The sequence below is a fragment of the Corapipo altera genome, unplaced genomic scaffold (assembly GCF_003945725.1).
Source record: "Corapipo altera isolate COAL_440 unplaced genomic scaffold, ASM394572v1 1, whole genome shotgun sequence".
In the NCBI taxonomy this organism is placed as follows: domain Eukaryota; kingdom Metazoa; phylum Chordata; class Aves; order Passeriformes; family Pipridae; genus Corapipo; species Corapipo altera.
In genome coordinates, this window is record NW_020884873.1 from 11,287,563 (window position 1) to 11,307,011 (window position 19,449).

Here is a 19,449-nt window from a genome sequence, read left to right on the forward strand (position 1 = left end):
TCAGAAACACTAAGTGTGTTGTCTTGCATTGCTGAGCTGTGGGTTTGTTTAAAATTGGGCACGTCTGTGTTACAAAAGGGTTTTAGTCATTCTCTGACAGCTGATACAAAGCAAAGGCTGCTTGGTAAAGGAAAGCTTCTATTAAAAACATCTTCTGATCTTTGTAATGATTACAGAAAGCTGTCAGTATAAAATGGTATTTTTAATAAGGCTGCTGATAGGAAAAAAGCTTTACAGTTTTGTACTTTATAAATAGTATTCCTAGAAAAGCAGAGTTGCATATTAGAAATCATTATGTTTCACTGATTGCAAATTTGAACTATCTGTTCTTATCTGGTATTAAACTGCAGAATTTTCTCTCTGTGTGGGATACTTTAGGAAATGAGCACCTTCTCATTTCCCTTTGTTAAACATCTTGGACACAGTTTCACCTGATACCAGACTCCTCCAAGTGTTTACAGCAGAAAACCTGGTAAAAGAATTTACAGCTGACTTATAAACTGTGTCATTGCTTGGTTCATACTGGCCCTGCTCACCTTCTTCTGACCCTGATAAGTCTCACTCGTCTCCAAGATGTTTTCTCCCTGCACTACTGGATGCTGGGGCTCCTTACAAGGATTCCCTCAGTTGATAGGATTTTTGAAAGTAGAGATGAATTTGTGACTGAGCCTGAAGAAAGAGGTGCAAGAGAGCTATAGAGGCCCAGGTAGTCTATCCCTTGGTAAAACAGGTAAGCATCAGTAATCCTGGCCATGTAACAGCCATCCTACCTGGATTTTGTGCTGGACTTATTCCAAGTTAAGCAGCATTTCTGCAACTCCCACTTGCCCTTTGGCCCAAAGGTTCCCAGCAATGGGCCCAAAGGTTCTGAGCAATGGTTCCCAGAAGCAAAGTGCAAGCTTTCTCCAAGCCAAGCAGCACTGAGCACATCACCATAGCTGATATGTGCCATCCACCCCCAAGATCTTCTTCACCACCCCCTACTTTACCAGGCTGCAGGTATCTGAACCAGATAGCGTACTGCCACTTAGACAGGATTTTGACACCCACATCTTAGAAAATCTGGGCAGAATAGCATCACAAACCTGGTTACAGGTAAAACTCATTAAATACTGCAGTGTGTTGACTTTGGTGGGCTGCCAGACCCTTTCCCAACCCAGCAGGTGGGGAATCAGGGGTTCATAAAGTACCATCCTCCATACCACACTGCTGGCATAGCAAAGCTGTTTGGCTTCTGCTGGCTTTGCCGTCTGTCTTGCCTGGATGGACCTGTTACCAAAAAAGGAAACAACCTTCACAGCTTATCTTTCTCCTCACACAGCGTAGGAATGAGTGACAGATTATTACACTGTTCCTGCTCAGTTTCTTGTCTTAAGCAGCCAAAAGATATCCTCCTCACTCAGAAAAGAGGTTCAATATTACTTTTTGTCTAAAGTTTAGATTTAATGCAAACATCTCTTTAATCTGTTCATTTCCAAATGCAATCCAAACAGCTGTAAAAGGACTACTACTGCCTCTAAGAGTTTACAAATACGCACAAGTGTATTGAAACAGTATTGACAGAGAGAAAACCATTAGAGGGAATTTAGTGGTTTGAATACCTGTTTATTTACTACACACAAGAAAAGTTACCACTGCAGTTTCAGAAGTGGAAAACATAGCAACTTTTCTTTTTCTGTGTTAATGGAGAAATAAGAGATGACAAAGTATGACAACCAGGCATTTTATTTGTTATTTTACTTACACACATACACACACACAAGCATACGTACATCCTCTCCAAGAATTAAGTTAAAGGTTATAAAAATATAATAAAAAGTCAATTAAAAAAAATCAACTTTTTGCATTAGAAAGATTTTGTTTCAATTTCTGGTAGAAGATTAACATGACTGAAGCTATTCTAGTTCTTAGCTGAAATGCTGCTTATGTTGAGAGGAAGAAAGGCATCCTACTAGTATTTTCATTTGCCATGAACGTGGGGTTCGTTTTGGACAAAACCCCTTATGCTGCACAGGTATTAAAGCTTTCATACATACATGTTATCCTCCTCAATGAATGTACTATTTGCTGACAAGCTCATTTGCTGACATGAGATTTATCGTCTGTGTTCTATTACAAATCTTTCAGAAGAAATAATACAGTCAACTTGCTTTTCCATATCCAGTGTTTTACTGGGATTAAACACAAATGGGAGTTAAATTTTCCTTTAGGTAGCATGCTGCTAGTTTTATAGGTCACATAAAAAGGAGCCTTACTCCAGATAATTGTGGTTAAATTTCTGGTTCACAGTGCTGAAGTAATAAAGAGTTACCCAGTGTACACCTGTCAGTCATCATGCAGATGAATTAAAAAGAAGTGGTCCTAGAGATGAGCTTTTTTAGGTCATATAGAAAGTATATCTTAAGGCTTCTGCAGTACACTATAGCCAAACTACGCACATTAAATCTGTGATAAAGTATCTATCTATGCATCAGCAATTACATCTTAAAAAAATACAGTTCAAGTTTTTTGATTGCACACATATATGCTGACTGCTCAACACTATTAACATCTTATGCTGGGAACAATTAAATATTCAACGTAATTTTCAGATTTTTAAAAGTTTCAGCTCTGTGGCTGAAGACTACTTTCCAGGTAAGCACATTTCTCCTGCAAAAAAAGTCCAGACAGCTTGATGACACAGGTAACCTGTGTATCTCCTGCAACCAAAGAGGCAGTGCACCTAATGAGACAGTCACTCACCATCCTTCCCAACAGCTGTAAGAGAACCATGAAGTTGCTCCCAGAAACAAGGTACTGATAATCAAGCAGTACAAGGAGTGTATTTTACTCCTAAGTAGGGTATTAACTAACAGCATGAGGTGCCTCCTCTGCTTCCTCCATGGCACCTGCTAGCATTCTTTCATTTGTAGGCACAGTGAAAGTCATGAAAAACTGGTATCTTCACAGATAGAAAATACAGCACTTATTTGACAGAGTAAAAGCACCAAACAACCCTTGTTATGCTTATACCTTTGGTACTTGTTTTAAATGAGAAAATTAACAAGTAAAAATAAGTCTCTGTTCCTTTTCAACAAGCAAGTTTAATTTTTGAGGTTTTGTTGGCGAAGATTAACCAGGAACAAAAAGGAGTGCTAGTAAGAATATATGCAATGAGTTGAGCACAGAGATTGTACAACACATTTGCAAGCACCTGAATGTCTACTGTTACAGGAGACAGATTACTAAAAAAACCAGTTTTTAGCCAGTTTTGAGTTAAAAGATAAAGAGGTAGAGGGACACAGCCAGTGACCAATGAGCATGTGTAAAGATCTATCCTGAAACATTTCTGTTTGAACTTGTTAAAAAAAAATATTTGAACTTGTCATTAATTATTTGCTGTTATAGCCAATCCTCATGCTACAAGAATCAGCAATTTCTTCTAATAAATTTATAAAAGTCTCTAGTAATGTAGGGAAATGTAAAAGCTGATAAAGAATAGGAGACAGACACAGGATTTTAGAAATTATGAAACATCCTGTGTCTTTTTATCCCTTGTTTTCTATTGCACAGGAAGGATAGAGAATAAATGTTTCTGAATATTCACCTATCCGATCACACAACTTCTATAAAAATCACTTTTTCTCTCTTATGCGAATACTAAAAAAATGTTTATACCAGTTAAACACAATGAGGATAGGGTTTGCTGCTATATGAGTTCTACTGGTGCCCTGTATTCTATGAGATACTCTGGATAAATCTGCTGCTTCTCGAAGATGACAAAGATAGAAGGGTTTAAAGCATCATTCACACAACTGTCATAGAAGTTTTGGCTGTCCTTCATGGGAGGCCGAACATAATCAGAACTACCACGAGTGAACTCCCCCACCAGCACTCGTGCCAGAAACATGGTCTTGCTTGAGTCTGTCCCACAGTACTTGTCAGAGTAAGATGCATCCCTTGCAAAATAACTTCCTGCAGAAGAGACACCAAGACAGAGCTGATAAGTCACCAAAATTGCAGGGAAGAAAGCGATAACAGTGTGAAAGTGAATTAATAAACAAATCCATTAAGCTGCTCATGAACAGCCTTTCCAAAGCCTTCCCTTGTTCTCTGCGTCCCTCTTAGTGAAAATGATCACTGTGCATTACCTACACTTTTTATTTTTCACAGCACACATATTTAAAAGCCATCCAAGTAATGTTTTAAATGTCATCATATTCCTGTAAAAGATTTCCTCCTGACCCTAGATGTCCACCTTCCCCAATCCCACCCAACTTCATCTCCTGACAGAGGCTATTAACAGTCATCAAAACATTTCTCAGAGCTACTAAGTATTCAGTCAGAAAGGTGGGCTAGTCAGCCAGTCAGCCTGTCTTGGCTATTGCACTTGGTATGCTGGTAATTTCCTGTACACAGGACAATGTAAAGGAATATAATTTGCTAACAAGGCATTCCATAATCAGAATGGCATTTAGGTTCCCGGGGGAAAAAAAAAAAAGCCATGTTGCCTTCCTATAGGAGTTTGGAAAAACTGAAACAGAAGTAATCCTGGAGTCTAGCAGAAACTATCCCTAGAACAGGCCTCTCCTAAGTCTGTCTTTTCTTGCAAGGATTGAGTGGAGCATAGAAGCCAAGGCCTTTTAGTATGCCTTAGCTCGAAATGACCATTGCCAAAGTAGCTATGTTGCCCACATCATGACAGAGAGAAGCCCTAGATTGGCTGAGTGCCCCCTTTTTAACTGTATACCTCTGCAGTAAATACTGAGAATTTTTTAGCAAGTCTAAGATTAATGAAAGAGCTGAAAAACAACCTTTGCCGTAGACTGTCCCATTAAGGCCACAGATTCTCCAGTCGAAGTTTTGCTGACAGATGGCATCAATGTCTTTTTTATTGGTCCCATGAAATAAAAATCGCTCATCCGCGGCCTTTCCACCATTGCTCTTCTGCATTAGCTCCTTCTGCCTGCAATAAGAAGCAGTATCTTTGCAGTTCCACAGCGGCCATACCCACAGGTTCCAGCCATACCAGCACTCTGAAACAATTTTACAGAGTACATTCTGAAAATCCTTACATTAAGGCCTAAACTTAGGGCAAACACGGTATCTTGCTGTCTAGCTGCATACAAACATGCTTTCGTTATACAGAAATGCCTCCACATATTTAATATTAAAAATGTTTTCTTTTTGTTCACTGCCTGTGGGGAGGAGGAATCTTAGCAGTAGTTTTTTTCCAAAACACAGGAGTTCATGGAGTTAAGGCTTTCCCTCCATGAGTTTTGCATTTAATTTTGAAGACTGTACAGTTTTGACCAGCTGCAAACCAGTGTTTGTGCTAGATGTGACTGATTAGCAGCTCCAAGGCTCCACTGGAAGGCACCTGTTCTGGACACATGCGTGGCAGAAGTCAGAACTACTTACTCAGGAGCAAGGATTCCTCCCACACAGCTCCTCTGACTATTCTAAGTTCTATGCCTTGTGTGAGTTTTGGTTTTGCTGATATCTTTTATCTAAATGTTGATGTTGGCTAGGTATTTCAGTGGAAGAGTGGAAGCAAATGCATTTCAGAAATGTGTGTGTCTATCTTTAGCATACAGCATACAGCTAACTGCAGAAACAGCAACCTTCATGATACATACCAGACCAGTATTTTACACATACCATTGATACAGTTCCCAGAGCGATGGGTTCTGAACTCTACAAATTCTTTTAATAGCTGTTTTGGGCATTGTACGTTGAAAGTCCACCTTGACTTTCTTGTATTCTTCAGAAGAACTGTCAAGCTCAATCAGCTGTAAAGAAAAGTTTGAAAAGTTACTCTCATCTTTTACTAAATCATGCCAAAGCCACCCTACCTAGTGCACTGCCTAGACCTTTAAAGTCTCTTCTGTGAAGCAGAGGTATGAACAGTGGAAACTGTCTTGGAAAAAAAGCAGATTAAAGACCTCTGCTCTGTAAAAGTGAGCTCTTATCTAGGAAACGTTAACTCCTGGTGTTTATGACACCCAGGTTGCTCTCTCGCAGGATATTAAAGGATCTACATGCTTTTGTGCAGACACTCAGCTACTCTTAATATTTAGGTCAAGATACATATGTATGCATATATCAAACAGTACCTAAATCCAAAGCAGAAATGAGCACATAAATAAAAAGTCTATGTTGCAGCAAAACAAAGAGTATTTTTTTAGATCTTTCTGTTTATACTCCCTACAGCCAGTTAACACAAACTGCACTGCCTGTTGTCTTTCTAAATAAATAGAAAAGGTTTTATTTGAACAAACATTTTTAGGGAAGAGTATGGTCACACTAACAAAAATCAGTTCCTCACATGACAATCGTGTTTTCCATAGGAACATAAAAAAGTCAACGTTAGCCTTCCCTACTTTTAATTGACAATTTCTTGAGGATTTGCATTTTGCAAGTTAGCAATTTTCAAGCTTCAGATAAGATCTTTTCTGTAGGTATAGTTACTGGAGCTGACAGAGGAGGTGGTGGAAGCAGGCAGGACATAAGAAAAGGCAAACCGTGCAGATATTATCTGGCTGTGTTACAAAGGTAAAAAAGTTCATTCTACTGGAGTTATGATGCATATTAATAAAAGATCCCATCCTGAACAGGCTGCCCAGAGCAGTTGTGGAGTCTCTCTGGAGATATTCAAAACCCACCTGGACACAATCCTATGCAATCTGCTCTAGGTGAACCTGCTTTAGCAGAGAAGTTGGACTCGATCTCCAGAGATCTCTCCTTCCAAGTCCAACCATTCTGTGATTCTGTGTGATTCTGTGAACTCTCCTGATTTCAACAATTCTCCATAGATGTACAAAAGTCTACCTATACACAGCTCAAGGAATGGTTACCCTGAAGTTCAGAGGCATGATTTGCTTCAGTGTATGTATTTTGGGCACCAGTAACACTCTTGTTAACACAGTAAAAACTTCAGGCAGATTTGCCAAGGCAAGGGATCAACAGTAGCAGTGAAAGCCAATGTTACCACAGTTATACTGCCATCATTTGTTTAAATTTGAGTTTAGTGTCACCTCTAGGTCTGCCCAGTATGATATCAGGCTCAAATTTACCAGGCTCTTCATTATACTACATAGGAAACAATAATTTACAAACAATAATTTACTAAGGCCAAGAAACACGGAACTTGTGATGTAACAAACCTTACACGACAAAACTGACAGAAAGAAAAAACCAAAAAGCTCCAAACCTTGAATCCCAGTTCAGGCAGGGCAGATTTGTCCCAGTGAGCTGGAATGCCCTTAAACTCTTCTGTATGTTTAATGCCCCTGTTGATTGTAAGATATTACAAATAGGCAGTTAATATAAAACAAAACACTACATTTTAGGTACATATGATACTAAACACTTTTGTCAAGCTTAGGGAGAATATAGGCAACTGAACATATTCAGAAATATTTCAAAACTGTCAGTTCAGCACATGAAAATATTTGTTCCAAATCATCATGTGAAGACTTATGGTAGGAAGAAAGATGCCAAGCAAGGAAAAAACCCCAGAGATACACACTGAACTAAACATGTGAGTATTTCTCTTCGTTGCAGAGTTGAATACATAAAAGCTCTGCTACACTAGCGTGGATAAATACAAATGCATCCAGTATCACATCAGTATGACAGAAACAGCCCTCCCAGCTACTTCCACCCCAATTTTAATTAGTGCGTTTAGCTGCTCGTTTCAGTGGCGTTTAAGCAAGCACTGTGTGCTGCAAGGGAACTGGCTGTTATATGCAATTATATCTCCTTGCAGACTCCCACTTTTTGCTCCACCTGTAACAACTACTACTTTCCTCTCAGATTGTCTGGTTGCTCTCAAAAGAATTATTTGTAAACTTGTACTTAGCTTTGGAAATTACTCATCTCAGAAAGAGCTAATGCACATAAATGTTATTGCTTCCATCTGTATTAGCTATTATAGTCAGCAGCTCCCTAAAACATTGCTACATGTTGAATTATTTCCCATGTTTCCACACTTTCTATGCCAAGCCCAAACTTTCTTCACCCCTTAGGTTTCTGAGTTGCTTGAAAACTGTTGGCCAGGCTGCAATACTATCCTGGCAAGACATTGTTGTAGGAAAAATATGTCCCTTTCCCTCTCAGTGTCTTTCACAATTGCCTTAACAGCTACTTCTTCACCTTACTGACACCCATGGAAGACATTGCATTCACAATGCACTAAATCCATCACTTCAGAATAAGCAGCTGCAGTTTACCTGGCTCTTGTGTTTTCTACCTCTGCCTGAGAGACAAATTTAGGTCTTCTGCAAATCTTTCTCTCTGTTGTGAAGCGAAGGTTTTTTTGGATCATGGCTGGGAAAACAAACAAACCCCCCTGAACAGTTAGAAAGATTTTTAGAAAGCTTTCACACTCCAGCAACATTTGTCACTTAAGTTGTTTTTGACAAAACATTGACAAAAAGGCACTGAGCATTTGTTTCTCTACTCTTACTCTTAACTTTACAGGAAATGACAGACATTGGTAGCTATTTTCCCTTCATTTTTCCATCAGCCACGCTTACCAAAAAGGATAATTTTAAAATAAGTATTTACTTTTTCTCCTTCTCAATATGCAATCAAGATACTGGTTTCCTCCATTTAGTCATAGATTTTCAATCCTATAAACAGAATTTAAGATCTATCATAGGCCATTCTAACAATTAAGAGTCAGTAGCACCCAGGACAATGAGGAAAACAAACAAAAAACCCTCTTGGTACCAACAAGCCTAGAAATTAAGTTTTGCAAAAAAATATCTACATGGCATATAATTGCCTAAGTTACTAAAAAAGCCCAAACCTTAGAAAAGAGATTGACTTACTATGCAGTTTTCCCTTCTAAGCCAGACAAGTTTCACCAGCGTTGCATTTGACTGAATCACAACAGGAAATCACATGTCCTTTCTGTTTTTCTCTGTTTTGTTGGGGTTTTGGGGGGCGGTTTGTTTGTTTACTTTGGTTTTGGGGTTTTTTGTTTGGTTTTTTTTTGGACAGAATGAGTTAGTAATGGAGAGTTGGATCAAAGACAACTACACCAAAACGACAGTCTAGGCAGGCTGATTCCCACCACTGTTTTCCATAACTTTGAAAAGGATATCAGGAAAGGCAACAGCTCAGAGAAGACAGTGCAATTACAAGTGGCTTAGGTTTTCTGAACTCTTGGGAAACACATCTTTCTACTTCGACATAGTCAAGGTATTTCCTCAGCCTTTCTAGACAGGATGAAAATATCTGCATAAATCTTGTAATGCTGAGGATTGTCTGGATCCTATACCTTGCTCAAATATTTGTTTTTCTGCAAACCAGTGACTAAAGCAGACCAGAAGCTGGCTTGATCAAGTCTTCTAGAAGTTCCTCACCATTTTTGTTGGTGACAGCATCAATGACAATGTCATACTTGGACCTTCTGGCAGACATTTTGAAACCTAGCACAAGAACTTCTCAAAAGTAACAGGTCTGAAGGAATAGGAATGCTACTTTGCCTATGTGAACAGCTCTTATCCTGAGAAATTTGATAGAAGCTCTGACTCTGTAAGTGTTCAAATTTCTCTCTTCTATCTCCTGTAATGAAGTAGTTTAAAACTACAATAGACCTTGGAGGGAGGGCCAAAACAAAAGAACAAAAAAATGGAACATACCTTCAAAATTTAATTCATATTCATGCCTTCCAGCTTTGAAGTTCAGCTTTGGAGAACCTTCGGCTATATAAGCTTTCTCCAGGTCATCACTGGAGACCGTAGCAGCTACATGAAGATCATCCTGTTAGGCCAAAAATAGAGAAGAAAAAAAGTTTTTCCTGGTTATTTTATGCAAGCAAGTTTAAAACCCAACAACTCTGATATCTATGGTAGCTGCAGTATGTATCAGCTTTTGGGAATTATAGTAGCTATCAGACAAAAGCCAATGTATTAAACACTTGCAGCTGCCCCTAAAACAAACTAAACACCATTACAAAGCCTAAGCTTATAGTGCAAAGGGCATGGCTGTGAGCACTACTGCTCAGAGGGTGCTGTGGTTTAATCCCAGCCAGCAACTCATTACCACACAGCTGCTCACTCACTACCACCCCCCATACCCTGGTGGGATGAGGAGGAAAAAAGAAAAGTGGGTTGAGATAAGAACAGCTTAGTAATTGAAATACAGTAAAATATAATAATAGTAGTCATAACAATAAAAATAATTGTAATATTTGTAAAGGAAAGAAAAAAGAGAGAGAAAGGAATAAAGCCCAAGACAGACAAGTGATGTACAATACAAATGCTCACCACCTGCTGACTGATGCCCAGCCTGTCCCTGAAGAGTGACTAGCCTCTCCCAGATAACTCCCCACAGTTTCTATACTGAGTGTGATGTTCTAATGGTATGGAATATCCCTTTGGTTTGTTTGGGTCAGCTGTACTGGCTGTGCTCCCTCCCAGCTTCTTGCACATCTTCTCACTGTCAGAGCATGGGAAACTGAGAAATCCTTGGTTTAGAGTGAGCACTACTTAGCAACAACTAAATCATCAGTGTTTGATCAATGCTGTTGTCATACTAAATCCAAAATCATTGTGCCAGGTACTAGGGAGTGAATTAACTCTATCCCAGCTGAAACCAGGACAGACACATTCACCAACTAGACCAACAAAGAGGCAGAGTACAAATCAGAGAAGGAAGTTTTAGTCAGGAGCGACAAAAAGAACATATTAATGCGATCCTATCTGACGTGACTCACTGAGTAATCATCTGTCGATAATACTTGTGACTCACCAGAGATCACTCCCCTACCTGAACCCATCAAATTCCCAGAGAAAAGATCCCATTAGGCCTTTAAAGTCCACCTATGCAGTATCAGTGAGAGGAAGAGGGTGACAAAAGAGGGGAAGGATATAAACACTGTGCACTTTTCAGTAGTTCTGCACTTTTAACATAGAGTTGAGTCTTCCTATTTCTCCACACTTACTTTTTTTCCATACTCCTGCCACATGCCAAATTCATCTTTCCAGTACCAGATCCATTCTGTTGTTAGAATGAAGTGAGGGGGTTTGGTCACAGAGGAGGCTGTAGAAAGACGCCTAACCTTTGCAAACCCACAGCACATACTGAGAAAACAGATACATGCCATGACAGAGCCACTTTCAGTAACACCATTAGTAAATCTATAAAAAAAAAAGGGGAAAAAAAAATCAGAACTGTTTGTGAAGTTTTATTCAGAGGTTCAGAAGCCCACCACAAATTTGTGAATTAAGCCAACATCACCAAAAAGCAGAACACAAACCTCCACTTTCCATAAAAATCCCAGCTCTGTCTTGTGTTGGTACATATTTTGCATTACAATATTACATCTCACACTGGTTCCATGGGCAGTAACCATTACCCACTTGTAAATTAGTGAGTTACATCAGACTAATAGAAACAGTGGAAAACATGCACTGCCTTCTTGCTAACCAACCATATTCTAAACAAGACACTGTCATAACTTAAGTAGTGCTTCAAAGAGCCTCTAACATAACACAAGAGGGATAGGTAAATTTTCTAGCATGGGATGTGGCATATTGGTATGAGCCCCTTTCAATACCCTCTTTGTAATACACAACCAGTTCCATGCTCTTAAAGGTATTTTCATATTCCTAGTGTTCTCTGCACCCAAGAGTATCTCTCTCTCTCTCTCTCTCTCTCCAGGTACACAAGGTATTCTGCCAGTTCCACAGTATGGACTGCAGGAAAAGGGGGAAGGAGGGGCAAATCCCATGTGAAGTGAGGTCAGTAGGAGAATACCAAATTAAGCTACTTATGTAATGACTCCAAACATTATTAAATCTTAAAGGAGTTTATACCTGGTCTTATTTGGGTCACAATACGCTTTTTCTATTTCTTCCATATTCTTCAAGTCCTTCCAGGTATTGCCATCAGAGATCTGCCATCTATATGGCAAGTGAAAATGAGTTCTGATACACTTTTCTGAAAAAGTTTTTAAAAAAAGAAGTATTATTTTTACAGGCTATGAGAAAACTCCAGTATTTCAGGGCTGGACAACTAGTCGGTGAAACCATCAAAAGCGTAGTCATGGAAAGTGTTTACCTATGGAATCATTATAAGCAGTAGTTCAAAATTTTTCAGCATAAGCAAACAACATTTAATTTCTGGGCTTAGGTAGAAGTTCAGTTTCTGTACCTACTAGGCTCTCTTTGCCCATTAAAATTGCACAGACTATTCTGTCTTCTCAGTTTCAGAGACAAAAATGAAATGAGATCACAAGCTCACGCAGGGCTATTATTTCATATACAGAATAACACTATAGATTCAAACATCTATGCTTAACCACTTCTTCACAATACTTCACAAAGTGGTATTCCTGAGGAAAAAAACAAAAAGGCAACAGGGTTTTAGGGTAAGTGGAGAACTATGCAGTTTACTTCCAGACAGTAACAAAGTATGACAGCCACTCACTCACTCCTACTTTCCCTGTTGGGATGGAGAGGAGAACAGGAAAAAGGTAAAACCCATGGGTTGAGATCAGAACATTTTAATAACTGAAATGAAGTAAAATATAATAACAACAACAATTATACATATACATAAAAGGAGACTAACAAAAAGCAAGAGAGGAGTAAAGCCCAAGACAGCCAAGTGATGCACACTACAATTGCTCACCACCCACTGACTGATGCCCAGCCCATCCTCGAGCAGTGATCAGCCCCTCCCAGCCATTGCCCCACAGTTTATATGCTGAGCATGATGTTCTAATGGTATGGAATACCCCTTTGGCAAGTTCAAGCCAGGGGTCCTGGCCCTGCTCCCTCTCTGGTTTCCTGTGCACCTCCTCGTTTGCAAAGCACGGGAAGCTGAAAAGTTCTTGACTTTGGGTAAACATTACTTAGCAACAACTAAAACATCAGTGTGTTATCAATGTTATTCTCACATAGAGGTATAGAGCTATATACCTTAAAACTTAAAACTATGTAACAAAATCATGTAGCTTAACCTGTATAGCTTATCACTAAAGGTCAGGCAGTCTCAATGGAAAGGAATTTCTTAAGAGACAGAAAGTATCTTTACTCTGAAGCAAAGCTGATAAAGCTGATGAACTAGACAAAACTGTCCTCATGGTTGTACAAAATTGTACAAAGTGCACAGCCACTGACGCCAAGGGCATGAAGATGTGCCAGAGTAAGAGTTTAAGAAAAGGACAACGCGAGGAAGACTATGGAACAAACAAGAATGACCACTCTGAAGGACCACCGACTCAAAACGGGAGGCATGTCTAGGAGAGGAACAATTCTGGGAAAGGGGTGGAACAGTATTAGGTAATGCTTTGAATTGTTAATTAGGTAACTAAATAAAAGCAAGAGGCTTTTATGCATCCAATGTCATAAATAAAGGACTGCTGCCTGCTGAAACTCACAAATTTAGTCTTAGGGGTTTTCTTTTAAGGCCTGATTTATGGCATCACTCATACTAAATCCAAAACACAGCACTGTATTGGCTACTAGGAAGAAAATTAACTCTATCCCAGCTGAAACCAGGGGAGTATCCATCGCTTATTCCATACTATTTACATCATGCCTAGGTCCCACACCTTCCAATACAATCCAGTTAATCACTGTAACCTTTCCCGTCTTCTGATATATATGCAGATATCATTCCCTTAGTCTCAAAGTTCATTGCCCTTCAAGAAGTCTCCAAGGGTCCAGGCCTTACCAGGAACAAGAGCAGTGGTAGCAGTGACTGAGGGATAGCAAGTGTTACGTGGAGTTTAAAGAGTTGACATGTAGTCACTTGTCAACAGAAGTGAAGGTGACATCATCAGTACCAGTACATATAAACCTGAGGCCAGTTTTCACAGCAGAAAAGGCAACTTAACTATAGGGAAAGTGAAGGAGGCTGCACCACGTAAGCCATATGAAAAAGTGTGCAGTACTTCAGGGAGCTAAAGAACAGCAAGAAGGAAAAGGATGACAGAAGGACAACAAGAAAGCTGGCACAGCAGCCTTTTCTCTGGACAAGCTGGAACATTTTGACAGGGAGAGAGTTGAAAGAGAACAGAAGAGTACTAGAAGAAACAAGGGAGTATCTTTAGTATCTTTCCTATTTAGAAATGTGACTCCTATCATTCAGCAAGTACCTTAGGTAAACACAGGTGGAGCAGCCAATCTTCAGCACAGGTAGATATTATGCATTCCAGAGGAAAATAAAATGGCTCCTTTGTTTGGTATATCAGATAGATCAAACACTTTATGAGAACGGCAAATACACTGGGCTTGATACAGTCTATACTGATACTTGATACAACCTACCTTTAAAGCCACAACTTTTGTACAGATGATATAAACAGATCTGTTCTGATTCATCATCTTTTGTAGTTGCAGACTCTCGTCCAGAGCTGTGTTTTTTGTCTAGAGGGGGAAATTGTAAAACTCATTAATATAATTTGTATTAACAAGCCTTCTTAAAAGTGCTCCTATCACTAGGGAAGATAGTGTTTGTAACTACATAACTGCATTCAGCTACAGAGAGACATTGTAGCCTTTGATAACCTTGTATACTCAAAAGTTCCATCACTGTATCCATTCTTTCTGAACGCGACTTTCCTGTAACTGCTAAATTCCTCAGATACAGTTTTTAGCTATCACTGCAAAACAAGAATAGAATCCAATGCCTTTACACTTCCAAATGGGCTTGAGTTAACCGTGCATTCCACACAGCTGATAACACTGGCAGCTATAAAATATGAAGTTTCAAAATTTGATACGTCTGTAAAATTAAGCACTGGAGGCAGAATAGTGGAGATGAACATACACACTTGGATTTTCCATTCTGTTATCCTTTTTTTTTCCTGCTAAATTATACTTAACTTACAATTCTAAGGAAGTTCAAAAGAAAAGAGCAAACAAAATATTACATCTCTAAGAAGTAACTAGGATAGTGCTGTCTCTGAATTCTTATGCTAGACAATCACTACATCAATGAAAAAAACTGAATAGTTATAGTCAGACACAACACTCCTATTCTTAAAGTTCTTAACCTTTATGTTTTTTACAAAAAAACCCCCAAACTATAGACCTCCCTATTTCCAGTTCCTGCTACGCTTTTTCAGCCCCAAATTTATGATTTTTATAAACACCAGCACTTTGTCAGGAACCCAAGTCTTGAAATTCACTTCACTTGTCAAGACACAAATTTCTGTCACTGAGATAGGTACAAGGTCCCTCCTAAAAGACAAATCAAAATGTGAATTCAGTTTTCTTAATGACACTTGTCAGAACTATAGTGACTCTTCTTCAGATGTTTTCAAAAGATGGTATCACTTACCTTTGCATGGTGAAGTCTTGGTGTCTTCTATGTCATACACGTTCCTGTTGCCGTTTTTGATGTCATACATGTTTCTATAGAGAGAAGGTAGTCTCTCAATATTGTCTAAGCTCATTCCCTGTTTCAGCAGTTTCTCAAGACATTCTGACTTCAATAAGTCATGGGATCGTTTGCAGGTGTTGCCAAATCTGCACTGTCCCCGCAAAAAGTACTGGCAAACATGCAGTTTGGTGCAGGACGTTTTAAAGGTACAAGATCCATAAGGTCCATCACCTTTGTTATAATGCAAGCAGACCTTGGGTAGAGAAAGAAAAAAGATTTTAAAGATTAAGGTACAGTGTGCTCATACAGACTGTTTGAATCTATGATTTTTAAATTGTGACGACTATGAGTAGACATTTGCTTTTAAAAGATACATTTCTTCTTGTTTTCCAAATGACTGTTAGTTTTTCCTTTGCCTTGCTAATGTTTAGAAAGATCTTCCAACAGACAACATTCTTACAGACATTCTTAAGCAGATGGAATTTAGTGCTAAGTCACATAAAAGTAGAATAGTGGATTTTATTGCGTCACGACCTTTTGATTTTCTAGTTTTGGAATGCTGAACTTTTTTGACCTGTGTTTGATGGTAAAGGGGTACTGGATCTGGCTGGGATGGACTTAACATTCTTCACAGCAGATCACACCACGCTATGTTCTGGGTTTGTGACCAAAGCAGTGTTGATAACACATTCCTTTGGTCTGTTTGGGTTAGCTGTCCTGGCTATCCTCCCTTTCAGTTTTTTCTGCACCTCCTCATCAGCAGAGCAAGGGAAACTGAAAAGCCCTTGACTGAAGGTAAGCAACAACTTGGCAATGATCAAAACATCACTGGGTTGTCAACCTTATTTTTGTATTAAATCCAGAACACTCTGTACCTGCTACTAGTAAGAAAATTAACTCTATCCCAGCTGAAACTAGGAACAGCAAAACACCACACAGCCACTTGCTCGCTCCCCCAGGGAATGTGGAAGAGAATCAGAAAAATGATAAAACTCATGGGGTTGAGATAAACACTGGATATAAATGGAAGGGGAAATAATAATAATAAAAGAATATACAAAACAAGTGATGCACAATGCAATTGCTCACCACTCCCTGACCAGACAGTCCCCAAGCAGTGTGCCACCAGCCCCTGGCCAACTCCCCCCAGTTTTACTGTTCAGAATGATGTCATATAGTATGGAATATCCCTTTGGCCAGTTTGGGTCAGCTGTCCTTGCTACGTCCCTTCCCAGCTTCTTGTGTATTCCCAGTCTACGGGCTGGCAGGGCAGTATGAAAAGTTGAAAAGTCCTTGACTTAGTGCAATCGCTGCTTAGCAACAACTAAAACATGATTGTGTTATCAACATTACTCTCATCCTGAATCTAAAACACAGCACTGTATCTATCCCAGCCAAAACTACGAAATAGTCCAAACTGGCCAAAGGAATATTCCATGCCATATAATGTCATGATCTTAAAAATAATAAAAAATAAAAAAAAAAGGGAGAGGGGACAGGGGGAAAGAGGGGTTGGAGGTGGAAGGGGCAAGAGTTGGGTCTTCCTTACAAGGTGGCCCTTGCTCAGAGACTTGTTGGGCATCAGTCTGCTTAGGTGATGAAGCAGAAGTGTTCCTTTGATACATTTACTTTCTCCCCTCTTTCCTCCACTTGCTAAACTGTCTTTATCTCCATCCACAAGTTTTGTCACTTCTGTTCTACTTGTTATCTCTCATCTGTTCTGCTTGTGACAGGGGACTGAGGAGTAAGTGGGGGACTGTTAGTGTGCTTAGCTGCCAGCCAGGCTTAACCCACCACAGGTGAGAACAGAGGATGCATATATAAAGTTTTAGATTTGCATTAAGTTAACTAAGTTGACACCTAACATCTCCATCTCTATCAAGACTTTTCCACTTAGTGATGCTCACTGAAACACAAGGCTCAGAAACTGTCACAGTAATACTCACCTCTGGTAAGAGGGAAGGGTCATTTTGGAGTAGAAGCTGGCAAAGTTCATCACTGTCTAAAATCTCAAGCCCATGGCGTTTTAGAACACGGAGATTGTGGTCCGAGAAGAAGTTGTGAGCAAACCTGCATTCCTTCCTACAAGTTAAGAAACCCAACTGCAAAATGAGTGTAACAGACTAGCGCTGTTTTGCTATCTCATGGGCATTACACTAAACAGTTTCAAAACTACACCTTTCAAAACCACAGCTTCAGAAAAATCCGTACTGCTCCTTTATAAAACAATTATGTGATTTGCAAAACAGATTACACAATTACTCTGAGGATAACTGCCACGTTACTTCCGATTTACAGTCACAACAGAGTCTGCCAATACTGGCGTTTTTGACCTGCGGCTCACAACCACGGAAACACCAAGACACCGGAGTGACGCTGCCTTCCCACTCCACGAGCACATTCCCCAACATCCCGCAGCACGGGCTGCGAGGGGGATGAGCCGGCAGGGACCCTGCGGGAGGGAGCGGCGCTGAGCTGGGCAGGAAGCGCTGCGAGACCCGCAGCCTGTGAAACCACCGCCCGTGCCTGCCTTTTTAGAAACAGGAAGAAAAAAAAACCCCAAAACCACACACACATATAAAAAACCCCCAACCCCCCCCCCCCCCCAAAAAAAAAAAACCAAACCAAACCAAACCCCAAAACAAAACAAACCCCAAAACAAAACAAAACAACAACAACAACAACAAAACCAAACAAAAAACCCAGGAGGGGGAGAAAGGAGCATTTCCGACACGAAAAGGGCCGCACGGCCTTTACCGAGGCCTCCTTCCACTGCAGGGGCACACCGTGCCCAACGCCGAACCCCCCTGACCTCCCCCGACCCCCCGGCGAAAGAAGCCGCGCCCCCCCCTCACCTGGCCCCGTGGTTGCGGCAGTGGCCCTTCAGGTGGTACTTGCAGAGGTGCAGCTGCCCGCAGTGCCCCGGGCAGCCCGCGCTGTACTGCTGGCACAGCCGCACGGGGCTGGTGGCCACCACCACGGCCACCTCCGCGGCCGCCGCCGCGCCCTCCTCGCCGGGCCGCTGCACCAGCGTGAAGCGCTGCGCGTCCCGCAGCACGGCCGCCAGCTGCTCCGCCGAGGGCCGGCCCGGCAGCCAGCGCTGCAGGTCGGCCTGCTCCAGGCAGCCGCCGCTGCCGCACAGCACCCGCAGCGCCTGGGCCGCCAGCGCCATGGCCCCGGACAGCTGCCTTCCCCGGCTTCCAGGGGAGCTCCGCCCCGGGAGAAGCAACGGAAACGGAAACGAAAGCGAAACCGCCGGCGATGGAACGGGCGCCACCCGGAAGGCTTTGCTGCCTCCGCAGCGGGCCACGGGGGTGTGGTTTGTTTTGGGTCTCTTCAAGCTGACTGCGGAGAGTGCGACGCGTGCGGCTTACTGTGGGAGGGCTCTTCGCTTCCCTGCCCTGCCTGGCTTTTAGCATGTATTGACGGTTTTTAATCGAAGTTCACCAAAACGGGATGAGCTGCGAAGTTATACGGTTCCCACAGGAGAAACTGGCACAGGGAAGAAGAGAGACCACAGCCAAGTCTTCTTCACCACCTTCAGTTACAGGAAGAAGGCTGGTGTGTGAATTCAGCCGTTGTGAGGCACCAGAAAAACCTCTCAGTTAAGGCTCCTGACCTGTGCCAGTTTTCTGATGACACATCATGAAAGCCACTCTCACACTCCTTTCCTTTCACTTTTTAAATTAAAAGCTCAGTCATGGTTGTGCATCTGCTGGACATGCAACTGCCCTGTTTCCAATGCTCATAGAACCATGGTGTCCCTGCATCTGCTTGGACTACCACTGCACGGCACCAAAATGTGGCCAAGCCATATCCTCACCCTCTAGGAACTCGTAAACTCTTTGGAAGGGTGACTATTTTTTAATTAAGTACCTTCGTCTGGGTCATTTTGACACTCCTGGTGCTGCATCACAGTCACTCAGAAGCATGTTTTAATTGATGGCAAGACGATGTAAAATGCCATCATTTAAATCAGACTGGCAGCAGTAGGCATGGGGACTCTCTTTGATGGTGATTCTCATTGAACGAAAGTCCTGCCTGCTTCCTTCTTTTGCCGGTCATGTTCTGTTGCCCCTTTCCCCTTGTCTCGTTTTACTTCCTGCTTGTCCCATGAGATCA

General features: G+C 41.1%; 1 protein-coding gene across 1 annotated transcript; it reads right to left on the bottom strand.

Annotated features, from left to right (window-relative positions):
- Nucleotides 1-1,584: 1,584 nt before the first annotated feature.
- LOC113959593 (poly [ADP-ribose] polymerase 12-like) lies at nucleotides 1,585-19,240 on the bottom strand. The gene is made up of 13 exons (XM_027668734.1): nucleotides 19,204-19,240; nucleotides 18,183-18,672; nucleotides 17,274-17,409; nucleotides 15,286-15,580; nucleotides 14,271-14,369; nucleotides 11,811-11,934; nucleotides 10,937-11,132; nucleotides 9,633-9,753; nucleotides 8,214-8,310; nucleotides 7,193-7,271; nucleotides 5,641-5,771; nucleotides 4,794-4,945; nucleotides 1,585-3,954 (listed from the first exon to the last, which is right to left on the bottom strand). The coding sequence occupies exons 1-13, from the start codon at nucleotides 19,238-19,240 to the stop codon at nucleotides 3,689-3,691; spliced, it is 2,223 nt and encodes a 740-aa protein (XP_027524535.1). The 3' UTR covers nucleotides 1,585-3,688.
- Between the last annotated feature and the right edge of the window lie 209 nt (nucleotides 19,241-19,449).